Genomic DNA, 22,506 nt, shown 5'->3' with positions numbered 1-22,506 from the left:
CGGTTACAAATGTCCGCCCTTCTCGGTAGTCGATGGCGTCTAACTCCTCTGGTCTTCAGGCAGTCACTGTTCATGTTTACATGTATGTACCGTTCTTGTTGACCAATGCTCGCTGTGTGATGGGTTGCTGCAGGATTCAGAAGGGATTGACATCATGCTTGGTGTCTGTGCAAACGGGCTTCTGATCTACCGAGATAGGCTGAGGATCAACCGCTTCGCCTGGCCCAAGATCCTTAAAATCTCCTATAAAAGGAGCAACTTCTACATCAAGATCAGGCCGGGAGAGGTAAACTATAAATCCGTCTGGTAATTATGGTGATAACCCCACATCACGAAGACTGTTTGAACTAACTTACATTCCATAGCTGTTGGTTATCATCTCTGTAGCTACTTTGCTGTAACGACAATGTTGTGATTCAAAGGGGAAAGAGGCTATGGTGTTTGACCCCAAGACGTTCAAACAAGGGGCGATTTCAGCCGTCCTTAAAATGTCCAGTGATCTTTTTTTCTACAATAAAGATAACCACTTTTAGTGGGCTTCATTCAACCTCTAAAGGATGGTTTTAATGAATCCAGAATGGAAATTGAAGAACATCTATAACACACGATGTACAGTATATGGGCCTATCAAGTCATCTTTGTCCTGGCTGTCAACCCTTTTCCCTAGCGAGGAGCCTACGTGATAAACCATGGCGGATTTAGCTGAATGTAAATCTAATTTGGGCTAAGCCCCCCTAAAGGTCAAGTGCTAGCATCACCCCTGGTTTGACCCCAAATGTCCGCTGTCTACCTTGAGGCATGCTCAAGCAAGATCCTTGAGCAAGACACCACACCACTAATTCTGCTGCTTGTACGACACATATGACGTATTTCAATAAAGGTTTACTGCAAGTCAGTTAAATGACTAAAATATAAATAGCAGCATGTGTCCTTCATGTGTTGTGCTGCAGCAGCGTAGCCTCCGCGGCGCGGCTGATGAAGGAGCCCCTTACACAATTTGCCTGTGATGCCCCCCGCCAAATAAAGAGCCCCTTTTTACGGAGCTATTGCAGCTGCAGCTAACATCAGAGTGCAGGGGGGAGGAGGATAAAGAGTATAAATACTAAATATAATAAATATAGAGCCATGAGATGCTCTGTACGAAGTGGGGATTGGTAGTCTGTTCAGGGGCGAGATAGTCTTGCGGTAAAGGTGTTGGGCTTGCAGTGAACGGTTCTGGTTCCATCAGCTAAGATACCCTAACCCTCTACCGGCTCTTAAATTTCAACGTGAATTGCTTGGATACTACTAAATCAAAAGTGCATTTTAAATGGGAATAGTGAATTGCTCTGTTTGTCTGTCATCCTCAGCCAATCCCAGTCTGCCACAAACCGTCGGGTTCGGTCAATCGATCGAGCTCAAATGGAAGAGAGGGAAATGAAAAAAATGCATTTTATTTGCAGAACAGACTGCCGCGGGCAGTCGACCGGGGAAGAGAGGGTTAACTTCAACAGCACAGTTTTAATGTCCGCTGAGAAATCGTTCTTGAGTTGGCCACCTTAAGAATGCTTCTCAGAATACATAATCAGTCAATGGGAATGCAAAATGGGGAACAGCAGAAGGCGATTCTTCTAGCGTGGCGCTGTACCTTGTTGCTGTTGTTCTGCCTTCTGTCGTGTTCTGAGACCTAACATAACGCCACAGTGGACGACACGACACGACAAAAACACATACTGCTGTTCTATGCAGGCAAACTACATTTCTTTCTTTCTCTCTCTCTCTCCCTCTCTCTCTCTCTCCCTCTTTATCTTTCTCTGTATCTCTCGCTCAGTATGAACAGTTTGAAAGCACCATTGGTTTTAAGCTCCCAAACCACAGAGCTGCTAAGAAGCTGTGGAAGGTCTGCATTGAGCACCACACCTTCTTCAGGTAAACCTCCCCTCCATCACTTTCGTATTAAGATTTACTTTGTTTGCATGCATTACTCTGTGCAGTGTATCCCTGTATCTCTCTGTGAAATATCGCTATATCTTTTACATTGGAATGCATCATGGGTTGGTGATACTGTTTTGGCAACTTTGTGACTCGAGAGAGTTGTAGTATTTCAAAATATAAAAGATATGTGAATATACCCTAGCCGAGGCTTCTGAAGGATGTGGTTTTGCCACGCTTGCATGGGAATTGTTGCGCCGTGAATATTTCCAACACAAAAATGTCGGTCCCTAATGACCAGTCATTTCACGATTCATTACTAATCAGTGACCAGAACACCGTTGCTACCCGTTACATTCCTATGCTCCTATACTTCCGGAATGGAGAGGGTCATTGCGATGTGACGTCACGATGTACAAGCCCTATTCATGATAATCCTGATGCATCACATTCGGCGCATGAATGCACCGATGTGATGTGACCCAAAGCGACCAAAATACTGACCCTTTCGTTGGGGTTTCCTTCAGGCTGGTGTCTCCAGAGCCCCCTCCCAAGGGCTTCCTGGTGATGGGCTCCAAGTTCCGCTACAGTGGTCGGACCCAGGCACAGACCCGGCAGGCCAGTGCCCTCATAGACCGCCCCGCCCCTCACTTCGATCGCTCCACCAGCAAGCGGTACCTGCTGTCACGGAGCCTGGACGGAGGTATGCAGCGTGGCCGTCATCATCGCCGTCTTCGTCATTGCGTGTTTTGTATATCGAATGACATAGATCCAGATAACAACTTTCTTTACCGTGTGCACCATGTTTTGCCATAAAATGTTATTCAACTTTAATCGTAAATAACCAAGCCTAAGTAGGTGTGCTTTATGTAGAGAGAGCAGAGAGAAACCACAAATCGAAACATTTAAAATACCTACAAATTTGCTTACAGATTTCATTGTTTGACACAACCTACGGCACTGATTTGATTCCATACGTCTTTAACCCTTGACCCCCGCCACCAGAGTTCTCCCGGCCGGTGTCGTCCATGTGTGAGAACCACGAGGGCCTGTCCCACCGCAGCGTCAGCGAGCACCGGCGCCTCCACAGCCCCTCGGTGGAGGAGCAGGAGACGGAGATGGAGCCCAGTCTGGACCAGGACCAGGACGAGGAGGAGCAGGAGCCCGCCTCCCTGGAGCACGACCACGACACGGGCGGCGAGCACACGCCCAGCAGGAAGAGGGAGATCAAGGTAGTTAGTGGTGGTAGTGTTGACGGTGGTCCCTCTCTCTCTCTCTCTCTCTCTCTCTCTCTCTCTCTCTCTCTCTCTCTCTCTCTCTCTCTCTCTCTCTCTCTCTTTCCCGCTCTCGTGCTCTATCAGTGCAAGCTGAGTTTTTATGACTCTGAAGGGTAGAGCTGGGTTGAAGCTCATTAGTCAACCCTCCTCAGAGGCTGAGGCGAATGCAGCGATGTCCAGGGAAGTGCATGCAAGGCAAGGGTGCAAGGATCACCTCCTGAGACACAAACACTGACCCTTGTTGGCCATTGAACCTGTAGGACATGCACCTTGTAAGAGATTGCGGTGGCCTTGCAGTAAGCCAAGCCACCATCCACTATCTTTTGCATTTTCACTCCTGTTTTATTTTCCTGCTTGATGGGATCTTTTCACTTATTTATTTATTTGAAGCCACATCGTTTTCCACTATGCAAAGCGTCTTTGAGATACTTAATGAAAAGGCGCTGCATAAGTCGAATTAATCATTGTTATTACAAAAATTATTAATCATACTCACACTAACATCCTAATATTATCTCTCTTATATTTCTTGTGAAAATGTGGAAAACTATACTTTATTACTCTCTTGAATCTATGGGATCTGCTCACTAACACGCTAACAATCTATGATTTCTGTCCTTTCCCGTTCTGCTGGCTGGGAAGGATGAGGCTGACTCACCAGTTGACAATAAACAGGAGGTACTTGGTGTCTGGTGACCTTCGACTGTCTTTCTCTTTATCTGTTATCCGTCTGTTAGTCTGTCTATCTGTCTGTTATCTGTATGCTATCTGTCTGCCTGTGTGTTATCCCTCTGTCTATGCTTCTCTAGCCTATGGCAAGCTGTCTTGGCATTTCCGAATTTCTGTCCATCCTTGTCTGTCTCTCCTCTCCTCTCTTATTCTCTCTTCTCTCTTCTCTTCGCCTGTCTTTTCTACCCTTCTCGTTCATGTTGTATTCTGTTTACACTCGTTACGATGCCTTATCATGGTATCTCGTCACGTACAAGGCCGCAAAGCAATGGCCACACACCACACCTCTTTGCATTACCGTGAGGTACAAAAATATTCCTTGGGATTGATTTTGCACTTCACAAATGAGGGCTGTCGAAATCACTGTTCCCTACACTTTACGTACTGATATACAAGCGCCTTGTCTGTCAGACTGAAACTTTTTCAGAACAAATATGACATAAAGTTCAAACAAACGTTTGAACTTTATGTCATATCCTCTGCATCATTTTCAGACAATGATTACACTTTACTGCAGTGTCTCTGCATCACCTTAGTGTGTGTTTGTGTGTTTATTACTGTCCATAAACTGTCTGTCTGATTATCTGTCTGCCTTTTGATTCATCTGGCTCGTTGTCCGTCTATTGGTTGGTCCAACTCTCTGTCTTTTCCATCTGTCTATCCGTCCATCTTTCTGTCCATCCATCATCTCGCTGACCCCCTGTCTCTACCTCTCCCCATTCCTACTGATCTTCTCCTTTCATTTGTCTCCGTGCCATCTACTCCCCACCTTGTCCTGTCCCAACTCAGCTGTCTCAGTTGGACCAGGAGGTCACCCCAAGACACAAACAGGAGGTACAGCTGACTGTCTCTCCTCCCAGTAGAGTAGTATGACACACCCAGCCACTCCATCTGCCTGCCATGTCCTCTGTGATCCACCTTTAGGAAGGCTTTCACCGCTGTGCATCCACAGCATCACGGTTGGTTGCGAGTGTGTTTCGATCGAGTCCCTGTGCGTTGCAGTTACCGTCAGTAACTATTCTTGACAGTTCGGCTGCCCCTATGCCTCACCCAATCAAGAGGAAAAGTGCATTAGAGTCACTTGAATCTTCTTCCTTCAAGGAGGTTTGCGACCATTTGAATTTACATTTAGCAGGCACTTTTAGTGACCTACAACCATACATACACGTCTTCACACACTAACGGCGGAGTCAGCCATGCCGGGGATCAAACTAGCAACCTTCCGGTTACGAGTCAACCTGCTCTACCTCCTAAACTAAGCTGACCCACCTACCAAATTGAAGTGCACTGTACTTGCTAATACACGCCAAGGCACTGTTGACCAACTACTGCCTGTAGTTGGTCAACAGTACCACGTGAACGATGGAGTTTCAACTGCTGTGTTGAACAGCAGTTGGTCAGACTAAGCGAACACAACCGTTTTGGATGCGTTCCCTTGTGCTTCCCCTGGACGCGGGAAACACAGGAGGGGGGCTGTACATTCAGGATGGCTCGCTTTAGGGCACCACTCAGTCATTAGACTTTAACAGCTGATATTCACCGGCTGGAAGATGCTCGGTGGTAATGTGCCGGCTGTTGGTGATGTACAATAATATGTCCCAATTGAAATTTTGTGAAGAATCCAATGCTGCATTTGATGCCAGATGATATAAGTATATTCTGAACTGATATGCTGCAACATTGTGCCAATGTTTTTTTTACATTTAACTTGTTTTGGAAAGCAAATAGAGTTTGAAGGTATATGCAAATACGTATGTATATATATGTATATATGTATATATACATATGTATACTGTATATGTATATAAATATATATATATATATATATATATATATATATATATATATATATATATGTAAATAGATTAATATACAACTTTAATTGTATTCACATCTGTGATCATATACTCACTTACTTCTATTCCAAAATGTATAGTTAATTAACACAGTATGATATGCTACAGAAGTGTTGATTTCAGCAGAAACCATAAAAGTCAGCTTATATAAAGTAACGGACAGAAGGATTACTATTTAATCAATTCCTCCACGTGAGGCAGCCTCTGTAAATGTCTGCGTGATCAGTTTAAGTTGTGTGTTGTTGTGTGTGGCATCTCCTCCCATAACCTGTTCAGTTCCCAGATCATCTTATTTCTCACGCCCATCCAGTCATGCATACTCAAGGTGGTGTTTGTGATGTGGTTGGAAAGACATGTCAGAACTCATGGCCTATTTCTCCCTCCTTGTCTCTATCTCTCTCTCTCTCGCTCCGGTTTCTCCCTCTGTGACTCACTCTCTTTTGCTTTCTCCTTCTGTCTCGCTGTCTCTGTCACTCTCTCACTCTCTCTCTCTCTCTCTCTCTCTCTCTCTCTCTCTCGCTCTCTCTCTCTCTCTCTCTCTCTCTCTCTCTCTCTCTCTCTCTCTCTCTCTCTCTCTCTCTCCTTTTCATTCTCTCTCTCTCTCTCTCTCTCTCCTCCTGTTATTCCATATCATCCTGTTTCTCCCTCCCTCTCTCTCTCCTTCTCTCCCTCTCTCCCTCCTCCCCTCTCACTCTCTGTCTCCCTCGCTCTCTGTCTCTCTCTCTCTCCCTCCTCCCCTCTCACTCTCTGTCTCTCTCGCTCTCTCTCTCTGTCTCTCAACGTCTCTCTCCCTCCCCTTCCATGTAGTTCCTGGACAAGTCGGAGGACGTGTTGCTGAAGCACCAGGCCAGCATCAACGAGCTGAAGCGGGCCCTAAGAGAGCCAAACAGCAAGCTGATGGCCCGGGAGAAGCGGCTCTCCGAGACCTCCTCGCACGGAGGCACGCCGGAGCGCAAGGCAGTGAGTAGCCCGACACATCCCCCGGTCCACGTCGCCCCAAAGGAAGCACCCCACTGATATGTATACAATACATTCATGATGCATTAAGTCCATTACACATTATTGTAGATGTTGGACTGCGGTTATATAGTGCTTTTCTCCAAAGCTCTTTGCAATTTTGACATTCACCCATTTATGCACACATTCACACACTGACGGCCGAGTCAGACATGCAAGGCGATAGCCAGCTCGTCGGGAGCAGTTAGGCTAGGGTGCCTTACTCAGGACTAGCAACCTCGCGGTTACCAAACAACTTGCTCTACCTCCTGAACTACTGCCGCCAAACTTGAGAGATGTGGCAGTGAAACAAAAAAGCAGGATGTTGATGGTTGTTAGGGTGTTTGTCTCCCTAACCAAAGGCATCCTAGGTTGGATCTCCGATGTCTCCCAAAGTCTGCTACCTGTAGACATCCGTGATAAAAAAAGATTCTCTGTTTGATGGATATAAGAATTCGGATAAAAGAATTCGGCTAGAACGAAAAGATGTCTATACCAGAAGAACATAAATGTTTGATTTTTCCCAAATACAGTGTGTATGTGGGGATTAGGGGGGCGGGGGGTAGCAAGTCTGTCATGTTTACTCATGTTTAGACCAAGATCAACGGAAAGAGTTTAATATTTTGGGATGGACAGATACCACAGGAGGCTACACAGTGTTCTCACACTCTAAACCACCATCAAAAACAGACGTTTTTCATACCCTCGTGACCCTGCCTAGTGCAAATGGGTTGTTAAATACTCTGCAAGCTTAGCAGACATCTATAGCTACCACATTGCGATAACACCCAGGTTTCTGGGGAGGTTAGAATCATCAAAAATCATCAAAAGAATAATTTTGAATCCACTTTGGACTGCTTGTGGAGAGGGTCGATGGCAGAGTAACGTCTCGGGATAACGATTGGTCGGCAGAAGGAATACGGAGCTGAGTGTCTGCTTGATTGCAATGGTGAGTTATGCCAGGTGCATGACTTGAGTTTCTACGTTAATATTTGGAGAATTTTGCGAGGAAGAATCTGTTGAACAAACCGATCTCCAAGCCCTGAAAAATCCATAACATTTCGGCGCAGCTGCCTAAATGGTGGCAATTAGTGTACTTTTATTCTGTGGTTTATGACCGTGGACAGATTCTTTAGGGCAAGTATTTTGACGGCTTATTTTCCGGGCTCACTGTCTGGGACTGTAATGGGCTTATCGACTTGGTTTATTCGCTGAGTCAAGGATAATAATGGTGTCAGAGCGGTGACTTATTTCCGAAAACTTTGAGGTGATATGAGACGAGGACACAAGACACAGAAAAGTGACATAGAGATGTGACTCAGGTGTTTGTAGAAAAATGGAGCCTAATAATAAAATAACAAATGATATGACCTTATTTGCTTTCGTACTAGTTAATTTCAAAGGCCTTTGTACAAATTAGCCCTGCACCAAGACATAGCTCCCTTTCTCTCTACAATTGAAAATTTAATATTTGCATTGCCAATTTAAAAACAAAGTCTGATGTGCAAATCTCCTGTCTTCTGTACTGTGTAGATTCCTTTGGTTGTTTTGTATCCTTGCAGACACCCCCCCTTCCCACATAGTGGATTGCAAATCCCTCTGAATGCTTGCTTATATAAGTCCTGCAATCCCTTGCTTTTATTGCCCTCGATGTTAAAGATTCCCTTTGAGAAATCATCCATTGCCTCTCTGAAGATACTTGGTCCCAGTGTTTCTTCCCATGATCTTGTCCCATTAAATCAAATAGGTTGCAGCCAAGAAGTGTTAAAAAATACATTTAAATGTCAACAGTGGTCTTATCGATATTGGATGCCTCACTAACATTACAGAAGTCTCTTCACCGCCTCCAAGAGTAAACAAGGCCCTTTTCTTTTTACTTGCTTTAATATTTTTTCAGCTAAACTGGATATTCATGTTCAAGACCTTTGAACACAGACTTTCAGTAGCAGGCAGACAGAGATGCACAACAGTTATTTTGTTGATGCCAGGCAGCAGTGTGCTCACCAAAACTGCAGATGCAGTCGGTGTGAATATAGTTGATGTAATACCCACTCAAACAGCTTCCCCATGCATTCTGGCAATTGGCAAAGGCTGCAAAGACAGAGTTGCAAACTACATTATCTATTAATTTGGGCATTCAAGCGTATTCAAATCTTTGTTTGTTTTTCCTAATTACTCAGCACCAATAGGCCTTTTGAGTTCCTCCTGCTTTTGTTTCTTTATGTTTGATGATGCATAAAAAAAAATGAACTACAAACAATGGAACTCTCAGGCGGTCGCCTGCTGCCACCGGTGTTGTTGTAGAGTTGGCGATGGAAGACTCTCATCCACTGTCTGCTTTAGTCAGTTCAGTCGCTGTGAGATGACAGACACGTTCTGCTTCACAAGGTGTTAGCTGTCATGTTATTTGGGGGGGAGAACAGAAGAAAAGAAGGGGTGATGCAACTCAGTTGTTTGATTTGCGTTTGCGTTTTCGTTTGTAGTTATTTGGGAGATGCATATTACCATTTCAAAAGAGAGCCCTTTCAGTATTCTGTATTTTTACTGCTGTGTTTCACTGTATTCATGTGTTGTACATTTTTCTGTGAATGACTCAAAAATGTCATTGTCTTTTCGCCCCAGCTTTGTCTTTTCCTCCCCTAACCGCCTTGCATGAAACAGTAATATGATGCTTCTCCACTAATGTTAACTCTTTTAGCGACCTATGTCTCCTCTGCCTTCTCCTTTTAACAAATATCTCTCTTTTCCTATTCTATCCTCTGCTTGCTGACACTCAGCCGGTCGGCCAAGCTGGAGGAAAGGCTCCTGCAGACTTACCGTCTGACGAGGGTTTCGTCCTGAGGACACTAGTCACTTCACCTGAGGTTGCACCTTTTCCTTTCTCCTTCTCGCCCGCTTGATACAGAACTCCTCCACATTTGTGATGTCAAGCACACATTATGTCCCAGTATTGTAATCCTACAGTGATATGCAATCCATCCCTCACTCTCTATCACCCAAGAGGGGGATTGCATATTTGACAAAATGTTTTTTTTCTACATTATCTATGTTTCCCTTAAACCCTTAAGCATGTCCGTATTACATCCTCCGTACCTTTTAGCATGCACGTGTACTTGTTGGCTGCGGCGTATTGTGGTCATGTGTTTGTTTGTGGTAAAAGTGCTCGGCGAGGTCTAACTATGTCTAATCCATACATGTAGGGCACTGAGGAGTGGGTTTTGGTTGAAAAGCAAGATGCTTATCAGGAAGACCCTGAGTGGAGCGCTGAGGGAAACGAGAAAGCTCCCACCTCACCTTCACTGACCGTCGACTCCGGGCGGGGGGCACACAGCGAACAAACGGAGCAAGAGCCAGAATTCAGCGACATAGAGACAGGCTGGGACGGGACGCAAGACGACAGCTCCGGGCTGAACAGCAGCATTCAAGAAGAGATTGCGTCCCTGCCGTCGTTGCCGAGACCGAGCGGCGGCGACACGGCGGCTCCTGAGCCGCGCCAGTCGAGCAGGGGGGACATCCAGCCGCGTTTGTCGCAGGAACCCGAGGCGTCTCGGGAGGAAGCTCCAGGCGAAACCTCTCTGGGTGCTTCCCGCCCTGAGGCCGATGCCGGCTCAGCCCCGGGCGCAGGCGAAGGCGAAGGCGAGGGGAAGGGGCGCGGCTCGCCTCCTCCAGAGGAGGGAACTAGGAGCAGGCCTCAGAGCCTGAACCTGGGGACCCCCGGAGAGCTGGTGTACGACAAGGAGGGGGAAGGCTCTGACGGGGAGAACAGCTCGGGGGAGTCTGACGGTGAACACAAATGGGAAACAAAATTAGAACGGGTCATACGCCCTGACGTGTATCCGCCGACTGCGACGAAAGAGGATGAGAAAGCGCCGGGAACCAATCAATCGGTCGGCATGTTCGGAGACGGCATACAAGTGGTGGACATATCGTCGGCGGACGGCCAGAGTGACCTCCCATCCAGGGGAACGGGAGATTTAGTAGACAGAGCAGGTCAGGCTGAAGACAGAGATATGGACTTGGCCTCGGTCAACGGACCCGGGAGGGTGGGATATGATTCACTCGCCGAGGCGAAGGACGCTGCCGTCCGGAACACCTCGTCACGGGGCAAGAGCCTAATCGACAGCAAGGAGCTGGCAGAGGTGAAGCTGCGCCAGGTCAGGACCCACGAGCGGAAGATCAGCAGCTCCAGGGGAGAGGATATGGAGGGGCTCCTCGGGGACAAGGTTCAGAGGAGGTCCCTCCATCGGCTGTCGGGAAGCCAGCAGCAGCAGTCGGAAATCACCAGGATCGTTCCCCTGAAGCCGGAGAGGTCTAAGAGTGTGGCGGGTAAGGACGAGGGCGACAGGGTGGGTCCGGGGGAGTCCCTGCGGGTCGCCAGAACAGAGTACCGCTGGTCCGTCGGAGCGCCCGAAGGGTCCTCGGACCTCCACTGGGCCGACTCCTCCGCCTTCCAGTCTGCCGCCTTTGGCGAAGACCTCGAGGGCGGGGTCAAATCGGAGACGTACTCGGTGCGGTTTGACGAGAGCTGCCACGCGGCGAGAGTGGAGCCCGCGGGTAGCCACCTGTTCAACATAAAGGGCTCAGTGTTTGGCAAAATGGCGCCGCCGGCCCCGCCGGTGAAAACGAAGAAGGCAAAGGAGTCCGGGCTGATTCTGCGCAACAGCCGCAACACCACCAGGGAGCCGTGCCTGGACGCGGCCAAGAAGCGACACTCGGTAACTCTCGCCCGGCGTCATTGGAAATCAGAGCATGGCATGAGCGTTCCGACCGACGCGCACCCTCCATTTTCCTGCCTTGGTTTCTTTATTTTGCATCCGTTTTCAGTGACTTTGAAACTCATGCTACTCACGTCACTTTTGTGTATCTGGCTGAATGGGGTCGGGAGGTGAGGAGGATGGGGCATTTGGGAAGAGATGGCAGCATTTGCCTCTTAATGCACAGTGTAGTGAATTCTGTCTTTTGTTGATACTCCATTTGAATGTGTTGTACTCATCCGCGACATGTACCACAACATCTGGCTGATCCGTAAAGCCCTAGAATTGGCTGTGAAAACAGGCTGTTAACAGATGTATACAGGATGAACAGAGATGTCGCATTTCAGTGGTTGGTTTGTTGTTTGGTTTAATTCCCATACATCTACATTTGATATACAGCCCCGAGCCCCGTGGTCCTCTTCTGATGCACATTTCAAAATATATACATAATTTTTCTTCATATTAATTGGATTTTAATCCAAAAGCAAAAAAAAATCAAAAACGACCTGGAAAAGTTGGACAAAATAGTAGAGGTAATTATGTTAAATGCAATTAATTTAAGTTTAAAATGACCATCGCTTCACATAAGCAGCAAACCTGAGAGATCAAAAACCAATGAGTTCATAAAAAAAAAGATCAATCTCATTCTCCTTGCCTCCTCATGGGGCCGGGGTGCTGTCAGGCCTGGCACCCCGCTCGGCTCGTGGCTTGGCGTCCGCCGGCCGCTAAAGACACGCGGGGGCCGAGCCGCCTGGCGGCACCACCCGGACCAGACCGCCTGTGCGTCGCATGCTGCTTGCTCTCCGCTGTTGCCATCATTAGAGGCCTACACAGTTTTGGCTCCCCCGGTGGAACAGAGAAGGGAATGGATCCATTCGACAGCTTTCATCATCTCGCCCCTGCCTTTTCATCTGTTGTCACAGCCTGGGGAGGGTGGAATGGTTGAAATGAAAGCAGGCCATGAGAGGTGTTGGGTTTAGTGATGTCGCAAGTGAGTGACAAGCCTGTGAGCACCCTGAAAAAAGAAGCACCTGGGGATCTGCCAGTCATGTTGAAGCAACCCACTTTTATTTACAGTCAATTTGATTGAGCATGCTCTGAAAAGCGCCTTGATAATGCCTTGTACTTACAGATCTAGCAGTAAAGCATAGGTTGTTCTGCCCCTTTGAACTTGACTTCTTTGGGATGACAAGGTTCATTAAGTTAGACACACTTATGACAATTATTTGCTCAACAGGTGCCTTGGAAGCCTTTTCATGATGCACAATGGTGTCCTTTCAATTTCCAAAACAGGGAAAACTTAGCTGTAGATCGATTTTGCTTTCATTTGTTGCAAGAACCAGACCTCTATAGTTAACTGGAGTGGTTAACTATAGCTTGACATTTATGCTTGAATCTTAAATGAAAGGGAACCACATTCAATTTGGATCCAGTTTGATCCTTTCAGTACATTTAGTATATTGCCAGATCATTTTGAGAATGAATGGGCTTTCAAACCGGATCAACCGAACCAACAGACTGTGTTCCAATTGATAGAATTCAATGGCAGACAGCTTTGCCAGCAAGCACCAACTTTGGTCAATGGGGAACAGAGTCATGTTTGGCATTTCACATCATGAGATGTGACTATACACTCAGACTTAACCCACTATGGTAGTTGTAATAGGATTTGATTGACATTTTCTTGCGCTAACCTGGAAATTCCCCTTGCTTGTTGTCTTCTTCCCTCTGCAGGAACCTGTCTCCTCGCCTGGAATTTACGATCAGCCTTTTGCCGACATTAAGGTTATTCATTTATTTGAACACACTTAACACATTTTCTCATTTTCACATTGTCTCATCCTGTACTGTCTAAAGACCATCCCAAGTCCTGCCTTCCAAGTGTCTTTGTCATTTCTCATCTGTGAACTGCATGCTCACAGATGCTTTGTTGTTTGTTGTTTCTTCATCGGCGAATGTTTCACTTGAGGATGGAATGTTTCCCTCGTCTTTGGACACACCTCCGGACACCCATTCATTGTCCTCCTCAAACGCTGTTATTCCACATCTTCATCGTCCGACTCCCGTCTGTTCAATTACGACCGCATGACTGCAAGACCAACGTCCTCTGAATTCAACCATCACCGCACTTCACTGCATGCCTTAATTTTGAATCGTGAATTCGTGAATGAGCGACGCACATCCATCTCGATCGCACGCCCCTGATTGGATCACCATGGAAACCATCCGGCATCCATCACCCCCTTCACCGTGCACCCAACCGTGTCCTACCTGGCCCCCAACCCTCACCACCTCTCTCCCTCTTCGGTCGTACTCGCATCATCAGAGGGAGCTGGGGGATAAGAGTGCTGCCCTGACCCACGATGAAGACCTGGAGCGGGACACACTGGCCTCGATGCGGGAGTCCCAGCTCAGCATCGAGCGCAAGTGCTCCAGCATGACGGTCAGCTCCACCTCCAGCCTGGAGGCCGAGGTGGACTTCACCGTGCTCACGGACCTCCACTCGGGCGCGGAGGACATTGCCCGGGGCATGTCTCACGGGCTGGGGCCCGAGCACCAGCAGCTGCCCGAGGTGGGGCGGCCGGACTTTGAGGAGAACTCCCGCTTCTACTCGGCACGGCTCATGGGCTCCCACGACCGGTCCCCCGTGGAGGAGAAACCCCAGGAGGGGCGCTCACACCACCATGAGGTAGAGAGATCAACGAAGGAGGGGGGGGGGTTCACGCTGCTTCCTGCTCCATCATCGCCTCCCCCAACCTCCAGCCACCACCTCCCACCCCCCCTACCCTAACCTACCCCCATGGGATTGGCCGAGCCGTCTGCCACCTGCCACCAGCCACCTGGCAATTTTGTTGTTTTGATTCTTCACTTTTTGTTCACAGATTTCCATTCCCGTTTTCCCCAGGCCTTTTTGTGCTCCCTTCCTGTTTTCGTATGTTATTGCTTTTCTTAGGTTCATTTCACAATAGGTTGCAATTAGTTTGGTTTTAATAATTTCCCATTCGACCCCTTTAAACACGTCATTTCGTGTGTGCTTGAGTGTGACCGTATAGGCAAATTAAGTGAACAATAAACTAAGCATATCAATACAAACACTGTCTATGTTGTGCAACATGACAAGAATTGAGTCTCCTAAGGAGTCAATTCTTGTATATTTATACTTATATACTTAGTCTCCTCACCACACCTCCAGAGAGAGAGCGCGCGCGCAAGAGAGGAAATGGGTTGTTGACCATGGCTGTTGTTGTCTCTCACCCAGCCCCCTGTGGCTAGGAAAGACGCCAGCGCCATCAACATGGCCCACATGTTGAGACAGGCCGACTCCAAGACGGACCCCCACACCAATGGCTCGGAGACCCCCTCCCACGCAACACACGTCTCGCCTCAGGTAGGTGTAGAGAGAGCACCTTTCGCCCGCTTTCTCCCACACTTTAATCGAAGCACCACTTTATTACCACCTGGCGTTTTCCAATAAGGACTCGGTTACTGTTAAAATCCCAGACAAACTTCGACTGTTTCTGATGCTCTCCTGCTTATTGTCCGGGAGCTGCGTGCTGTGCCTGTGTAGCTCAGCTAAATGCTACAATACAGTAGGGTGGGACTGACAGCAGTTTTGACACATTGCACCTGTCCGCATGTAGTGAAGCTCTGACCCTAATTATTTCACTATTCATCGTACATTGAGTGAAAGATTTTGTTAAAGGTCCCATGGCATGCTACTTTATGGATGCTTTAATATAGATATTAGTGGGCCCCTAAAAAGTATTTGATAGTATATCGAAATTCAGCCGTGGTGCAGAATTACAGCCACTACGAGCCAGTCGCACATTGAGCTTTCTCTAAACGCGCCCTTTCGGTGTCTGTAGCTTTAATGCAAATGAGGAGGAGCGAGGCGGGTCAAGGAGGAGGGTGGGGGTGTGGCCCTGAGCAGCTTACGACCACGGTACCATGCGCTCAATTTACAGTGGATGAATCGCAATGGCGAGGCGCACAGCCTTTTGCCCTGTTCTGTCAATATTCGACAACACTCCGGGTGCTCCGGCGAAGTGTTATGCGCCATAACACCAACAGCAGAACGGTTATCCAAATAACAAAGATGACTACAACACTTGCATTACAGTCCTGGAGCTCTATATCTAAATAATATCATATAATACATAGATATCTATATCATAAAATACATATTATCACGGCCAAAAGCTGTGTGCGCCTCCAGTCGATATTATGAATCACAAACGACTGCGTCGTGTTCTCCGACGTCTCTGGTTCTTCCACTTGCCCATCAATCTGAAGTAGCCTGAACCGCACGCTGCCCGCTGCTGGATGGTGGTGCTCTGCGGCGGTGGTGCCTCACGGCAGCGGGCGGCGGGCAGCATGTCGCAGTTCATGTACTTCAGGGAGTCAAGTTCCTTTCCCCCAATTCCTTCTCAACCATGGCTGAGATAACCCCCACTACAGTCTCATTGTTGAAATACCAGAGACGTTAAAGAACCGACATGTTAAGCGCCATAACACCAACAGCAGAACGGTTATCCAAATAACAAAGAAGTGTACAACACTTGCGTTACAGTGTGTGTAATCACACACACGTACATGTGGCGCTCAAAAGGTCTTAGCTAATTGTCTCATTGGCGGGCCAACTTCTCTGGGCGGGCAAGGCAGAGAAAGGGGAGGTAACTTGGCCCATTTTAACGAAATATGGGGCCACATTCCAAATCAGCGCATTCCAGACCGCTGGACTGTACTAACTGGTCTGCGTACCAGTTGGTACAGTCAAGGTAGGGGTAGGCTGTATGGTGGGGTCCATACATCACTGGACCACTGGACTGTACCAACTGGTCCGCCTACCAGTTGGTACAGTTGAGGTAGGAGTAGGCTGTATGGTGGGGTCCATACAACACCAGACCAGGCGGCCCTTTAAGCTTGCAGACGGTCAAATGTGTTTTCTTGGGAAAGCCAAGCATTTCGCCCGTCCTTACACTAGTGGTGAATCTTTGGCAATACATCTCAAACACAAAGTCAATAACTGCTAATGGAAACAGCTGGGACCTTTCCAGAGCCTCAATATTGGCTATGAACTAGAACATTTAGAATATATTCTTTGGAATTCAAAGACATTAAAGCCTCTTTGACCGGACATGAATGGAATGACGCAGTCGTTATGGAGTGATTAAGGTCTTGACAGGAAATTAATGAGGATTATGAAAGCGGGTGGGAATTTTCATTCATCTCCAGAGGCAGGATTTTTCTCTGAGGCTGGCCCACAGGTGCCATATTAAAATTGCTTTGAGCGAATGCACCAGATGAACTGTGACAATAATCTTGAGGGGGTATTTGATGTATGAGCTCAGAGGTGAGTCGATGATGAAAACGTAGGGGGTCATAAATGAAAGTCGCAGAGTGATCAACGGTAGCGTCTGTGTGTGTATCTGCAGCAAACAGAGGATGACGTCAACTGTATGGAGACAATGGTCTCCTGCACTGACGCAGCATCACCACCAGAGGGAGACATGGTATGTGTCCCTCGATGGTTTAACTCAAAAGGAACAAAGGCTTGGCTCGTGTTTTCCCTGTTTGTCTGCATGTCAGAGTGAGTCTCTCACTTCAGGGGCTCAGAGTTTGAATTGTGTCGCACTGTTTAACATTGAAATGCTGCTTTTGTGGATTTTTGAAAGGAGGCATTGTGTAAACTGACAACAGATGTAGCTTAGTTGTTAATTACATTGCCAAATTACCAAAATCCCATATTGTCTGCATGTGGTGCTGCAAATAAATAAAGCAAATGTCTTGTTATAATTTATTACCATTAGCACAATGGGTGTGTCCAATGCATTGTGGAATGCTTGATCCATTAGACATTACCCTATTTCCTGGAACCAAGATTGTCTGCATTATTATGGCACAGCATCCTGTTAAAGAAATATACAATACTCCTGTAATACTCCTGCCTTCTAATATATACAATTTTGCCTTGCAAGTGGTCATGCTATTTCACTGGCCTGACTTCTGTCTCACAATCTCATTTACATATTCCTATTGTGCGTGCTGCTCCTGATGCGATCCCTTATCTGCCTTTGCAACGTATTCCTTCAGTCTTATTATCTCTATGCCTGCTTCCCAAATTTGGGAACATTTCAAACGAGAACACGTCTTTATAATTACTTAATATTTTCTCCCTGAAATTATACGATTAAAATATAATTGCCTCCGTCCCTCTCTCTCTTTCTCCTCAGAAGTCCAGAACTGCCAGCCGCAAGGAGGCCCCTGTAATCTTAAAACAAAATGGCTCCCCGGTACGTATATTTACATGAGAATTGTACTTGACAAAATGGCAGTGGCTGCTGTTCCATTTCCCCTCCGCTGTGAGAGCTCAATGGCTGGCAGACTGCTTCCTTGCCTGTGTCATAACTGTAATCTGCACCCAACAGCCCACTGGATGAATGGCACATGAGAAATGTCAAAGCTTAATATGCCAGCATTGTTGTCCGTGCATGTGATTATAGGGCTCACAGGAACATTGGCTCAAATAGTTTCTGTTTGTTATTGCTGAGCGTTTGTCTGCGGTCGCCTGTCGGTTGGCATTTGGCTGCTGAACTGCAGTATGTGTGTATTTGATGGTTCAAGAGTGTGTGTGTATTTGAGCATACATATTTATGTGTGTTTGTGTCTATTTGAGAGTGCATGTGTACATGTGTGTGCATATGTCATGTATATCTGTGCATTTGAGTGTAGTTATACATGTGTGTTTGCATTTAAGTGGGTGTGCATGTGTATATGCGTGTGTTTGTATTCAAGTGTGCGTGTGTGTATGCGTGTGTGTGTGTGCGAATGTCTCTGTGTAGTGCTAGTTGTGTGACTCTGTTCACCTGTCCCTCAGGTAAAAGAAGGACCGCTGGGCAGAGAGGCCATCGTTTCTCCTCTGACCGTCACCGCCGACAACGTGACCTCGGCGACCACCACTCAAGTTACCAAGGTAACGGTCACCAATACCCCCATTCTGGTCTTACAACAATAGGACCCAAATAAGTAAATAAATAAATAAATATATAAATATATTTTTATATCATAAAACAGGTGGTTCTAAATATATATGTATATATGTGTATATGTATATATGTATATATGTATATATCTATATATGTATATATATGTATATATATGTTTTTAGCACCACCACCACAGTTTGAGTATTTTTTTATGTGAAATGACACTAAATGGCAATGGACTGGATACTGATTTGTTTTTATGGTGTAAAAATATATGAAGTTGATTGTATGTAAAGTCTTCGGCCCCCTCTATTGGATTTGGTTGGAATTAAAATCCATGGACTAGTCTAATGGAAGCCTTTTGCCTTTTGGCTGTTTGTGTGATTCAAATGAGAAGGGACTGAGCGAGTGTAGTCCCTGGCAGGCGGAACCTAATATAATCCCTGTCCTCCAGACTGTGAAAGGAGGCTACTCTGAGACCAGAATCGAGAAGAGGATCATTATAACCGGAGACGATGATGTAGACCAACATCAGGTAAGGAACACACCTCTCAAACCGTGTTGACTGTTCATTATGTTGTCCCGTGAAAACAGACCCGCCATTTGATTGTGTTAGCCACTGCCCACTTTGGACACCATGGGCAGCGTTTTGTCCACACAGAACCCGATAAGGCGATCAGGTCAATATTTACATACCAAATTGAAAAAGTAGGCCAATGTTTTTCTGACTTTCAAGATGTGTTGGAAACGCTCAAGGGAAACTCGATTTTACAGCGCCCTCTAGTCAAGTGAAATTAATTTGACTTGCCCAATGCCTTGTCATAATTAGAATTCCACTGGGCTTCACAGGCCTTTATTGAAATGCCCCCCATCCAAGATGCAATCGCCAGATCTGACAAAGGAAGAGAAAAATCTCAGCAGGACATTTTAAAAAGGGTGTGAAGCTCTTCCTCTATTTTGCCCCCGGAAAGTAAGAGGGCCCAGGTGGATGTTACCTTTCAATTGCTCCCTGTTCTCTGAGACTTTATCCTCTCCCCTGACACATAGTCCGTCCCTTCCTTTCAACCACCACCGTCTCACTGCTTATTTCCCACTCCCTGAGAGCGTTGCGTGTGTTCTAACCGCTCCCAGAGAGCCGCTTGATCGATGTAATCGTTTTGTGTGTGTGTGTGTGTGCGTGTGTGTGCGCCCACCTAGGCTCTGGCCATGGCCATTCAGGAGGCTAAGCAGCAGCATCCAGACATGTTGGTAACCAAGGCGGTGGTGATCAGGGAAACTGAGTCCCCCACCGAGGACATCAAGAGGAGCGCAGAGGTATGTGGCTCCGAGCAGTTCTGTGCACAGAGAGATTACATCCGTGGAGAGGCGGGGGGGGGGGGGGGGGGGGGTAGAGCTCAATCTGTCTCCTAGAAGAACATAGAGCTCCAGGGGAAAAACAATACTCCATAGCGCTTCACCAAACTTTTCATTGCGGATGAAGCATTCCTGTGGTGAATCGCATGAGAGTCGAGCTTCTGTTTGTACTTTATTTTAATTTGAATGTATTTTATCTCCCCCTGTGTGGTTTTTGTGCGTCCCCGTCTCGCTCCAGTCCTGATCCCTTGCGGGCGGTGCCCGGACGCCTGTCCCAGGGGCCGTAAATGGACCCCTGGAACTGGACCCCAGCAGACGGTCCTACTCCGTCCCCACCTCCTCCATAGCAGTCGTCCTCCGTCCTTTGGCCACATTAACTCTGAAATGGATTCTGGGCCGGCCAACCCACCCACCTGCCCATCCCACCAACCCCCGCCCCCAACCACCCGAACACCCCTGTGCCACGGATCACAGTGGTACCGCTCTCTCTCGCCTCTTCCACCCTTTTTTTTACCTGCTGAGTTGTAGAGCGCAGACATTTTGTCATGACTGACAGCTGTTATTGTTTATATATAACCTGACTCTGAATAGCTTGTATTGGAAGTCGATGGGTTGCTACAGGTATGACTCCGCCGTCAGAAACTCACACACACACTCGCACTCACGCACACAGACACACACACACAAACACACAAAAACACACACACACGCACACGCGCACACACACACACACACACACACACACACACACACACACACACACACACACACACACACACACACACACACACACACACACACACACACACACACACACACACACACAAATACTATTTTTCTCCTGTGTGCCATGGTATTGGATTCCTCAAGTTGACATGGCATCGTAAGTGAAATATGTTTATCCGACCAGACCTAGTCAATAGGCAGAGCTGAGGCGAATGAGAAGGACGCGGTGTTACAGGGTGTGGGCGTGCACAAACGGAGAGCAATGCTTGCCGTCTGCATCGGTTTGACCCCCTCAAGTATATATTAGCAACTGCTGTCCTTATAGCTTTTTACATTTTTAACAATTATAGAGGATGATAATTTATGTCGGTGTTTGCTTCTTTATGAAACGTGTATCATATTAGACAAAATAATTATAATCTGCATGTCACAACAATAGCCAAGGGAATGAAAAATTAACCACGGACATGTCTAGATGAACCACAGAAAAAGCGCTGAGAACATTGTGGAGTGGGCATCCTCCCGACCCCTTGTGTAGCAGAAGCAGACTCCCCCACATTTGATATGAATAGCAGGTCCTGATCGACGCTATAGCAAATTGCTGAGAAAGACTGTTGAAGACAACACCCAGACCACTCTGTGGGAGTCTGCGGTGGACAGAATACTGCTTGCCCCCTCCTCCTTTACTGTTTCATTTCCATGTCAACGATCTGACCGGTTGTGAACGAAAAATGCCAGTGGCGTGCGCTGAATGGATTTTTTTTTTATATATATGATTTACATTTAAAATAATAGAGAAAGTTTATATAATATAATGTTTCATCTCATATGTTTGAGAAGCGTGGTGATATGTTTATTTTATTATTTTCTTTGCCATCATGAATGCGGTGATGAATTGCTGTCATCTTGGGCTGCGGGAGTTTTTAAGTGTGATATTGACCAATGAATGCAGACCGGAGGAAGTCCATGGTGTGTTGAGTGTTTTGGTCCTGGCTGTCCTCTCTACAAAAGAACCCCAAGTCACTCAAGGCGAAGAGGAAGAAGAGCTGCCAACTCGTCCCAGGCGGCAGACAGCAGCAGTGCAGCTTGAGTGTTCATCGCTGTGCTACAAAGGCCTCGCTTAAACTCTATAAAAAAACTCTCCCAATGAAATCAACACAATGTTGTCCGTCACAGTTTTGGCGAGTTGCTAATGCTGATGGATAATATATGGATAATTTAAGCATTGCTCTGTTGCCCATGATGACAGGATTGTACAATGGACATTGTGTTTTGTTTTGATTGGATTTTTTGGTTTGATAGAAGTTATGGTGGTTATGGTGTATACAGTTGTAATATGTATTTATAAATGGTGAGTGTGGAGCCCATTCTATCCCATTCCTCTTTTCCTTCATTGTTTTTTCGTGCTTATGTTTGTTACTTCCCAGCAGGCAAAGCCTGAATTCGTAGTGTGACCTACGCAAAAGCCCCATCTTACTCCATAGCCACTTAAGCTAGAGGTTGTAAACAAAAGAAAGAAAACAAACTTCTGGAGAACCTTTAATACGAAACTATGCATTGCTCATCTCAATTATTATTATATACATATATATATAAAAAAACTGAATGCTCGCTCCGCAGAGTTGCTCTATCATTGTCCCTTGTCATTCCAAGCAGTGAATTACACTGCTTGTAAAAATACGAAATTGCAATAAACTGCCATCCTCTCGCTATCGATCTCGCTGGGCAACACTGTGAACTACTCTTTATGAACGTCAAATACAACCAAATCCGATAACGTACTTACGTAAGATTAGGGAGGCATGTGTGACACTAAAATGGACCATGGCTTTGTCTCCCCCTTATAACTCAACATACTCCCCCGCACCTCCTCTCTTCCTTCCTCCATCACCACCATATGTGGAAATACTACCTGCTA

At 46.6% G+C, this 22,506-nt stretch overlaps 1 protein-coding gene across 2 annotated transcripts in view; it reads left to right on the top strand.

The window, feature by feature from the left end:
• LOC130401722 (band 4.1-like protein 1) overlaps positions 1-20,251 on the top strand; it is a 79,094-nt gene extending 58,843 nt beyond the window's left edge. Inside the window, exons 9-23 of one of the 2 annotated variants that reach the window (XM_056605644.1) lie at positions 134-286; positions 1,811-1,908; positions 2,439-2,614; positions 2,917-3,143; positions 4,707-4,751; positions 6,581-6,733; positions 13,258-13,308; positions 13,850-14,212; positions 14,783-14,911; positions 16,959-17,036; positions 17,757-17,816; positions 18,401-18,496; positions 18,964-19,044; positions 19,707-19,823; positions 20,101-20,251. In XM_056605644.1, coding sequence (XP_056461619.1) covers positions 134-286; positions 1,811-1,908; positions 2,439-2,614; positions 2,917-3,143; positions 4,707-4,751; positions 6,581-6,733; positions 13,258-13,308; positions 13,850-14,212; positions 14,783-14,911; positions 16,959-17,036; positions 17,757-17,816; positions 18,401-18,496; positions 18,964-19,044; positions 19,707-19,823; positions 20,101-20,106 — 1,833 coding nt within the window. In that variant the 3' untranslated portion in view covers positions 20,107-20,251. The remainder of the gene's footprint in view (positions 1-133; positions 287-1,810; positions 1,909-2,438; positions 2,615-2,916; positions 3,144-4,706; positions 4,752-6,580; positions 6,734-13,257; positions 13,309-13,849; positions 14,213-14,782; positions 14,912-16,958; positions 17,037-17,756; positions 17,817-18,400; positions 18,497-18,963; positions 19,045-19,706; positions 19,824-20,100) is intronic. The other variant, XM_056605645.1, reaches the window with a different exon arrangement.
• Positions 20,252-22,506: the final 2,255 nt, after the last annotated feature.

The sequence above is a fragment of the Gadus chalcogrammus genome, chromosome 13 (genome assembly GCF_026213295.1).
Source record: "Gadus chalcogrammus isolate NIFS_2021 chromosome 13, NIFS_Gcha_1.0, whole genome shotgun sequence".
NCBI lineage: Eukaryota > Metazoa > Chordata > Actinopteri > Gadiformes > Gadidae > Gadus > Gadus chalcogrammus.
This window is presented reverse-complemented; position numbering and strand designations above follow the sequence as displayed.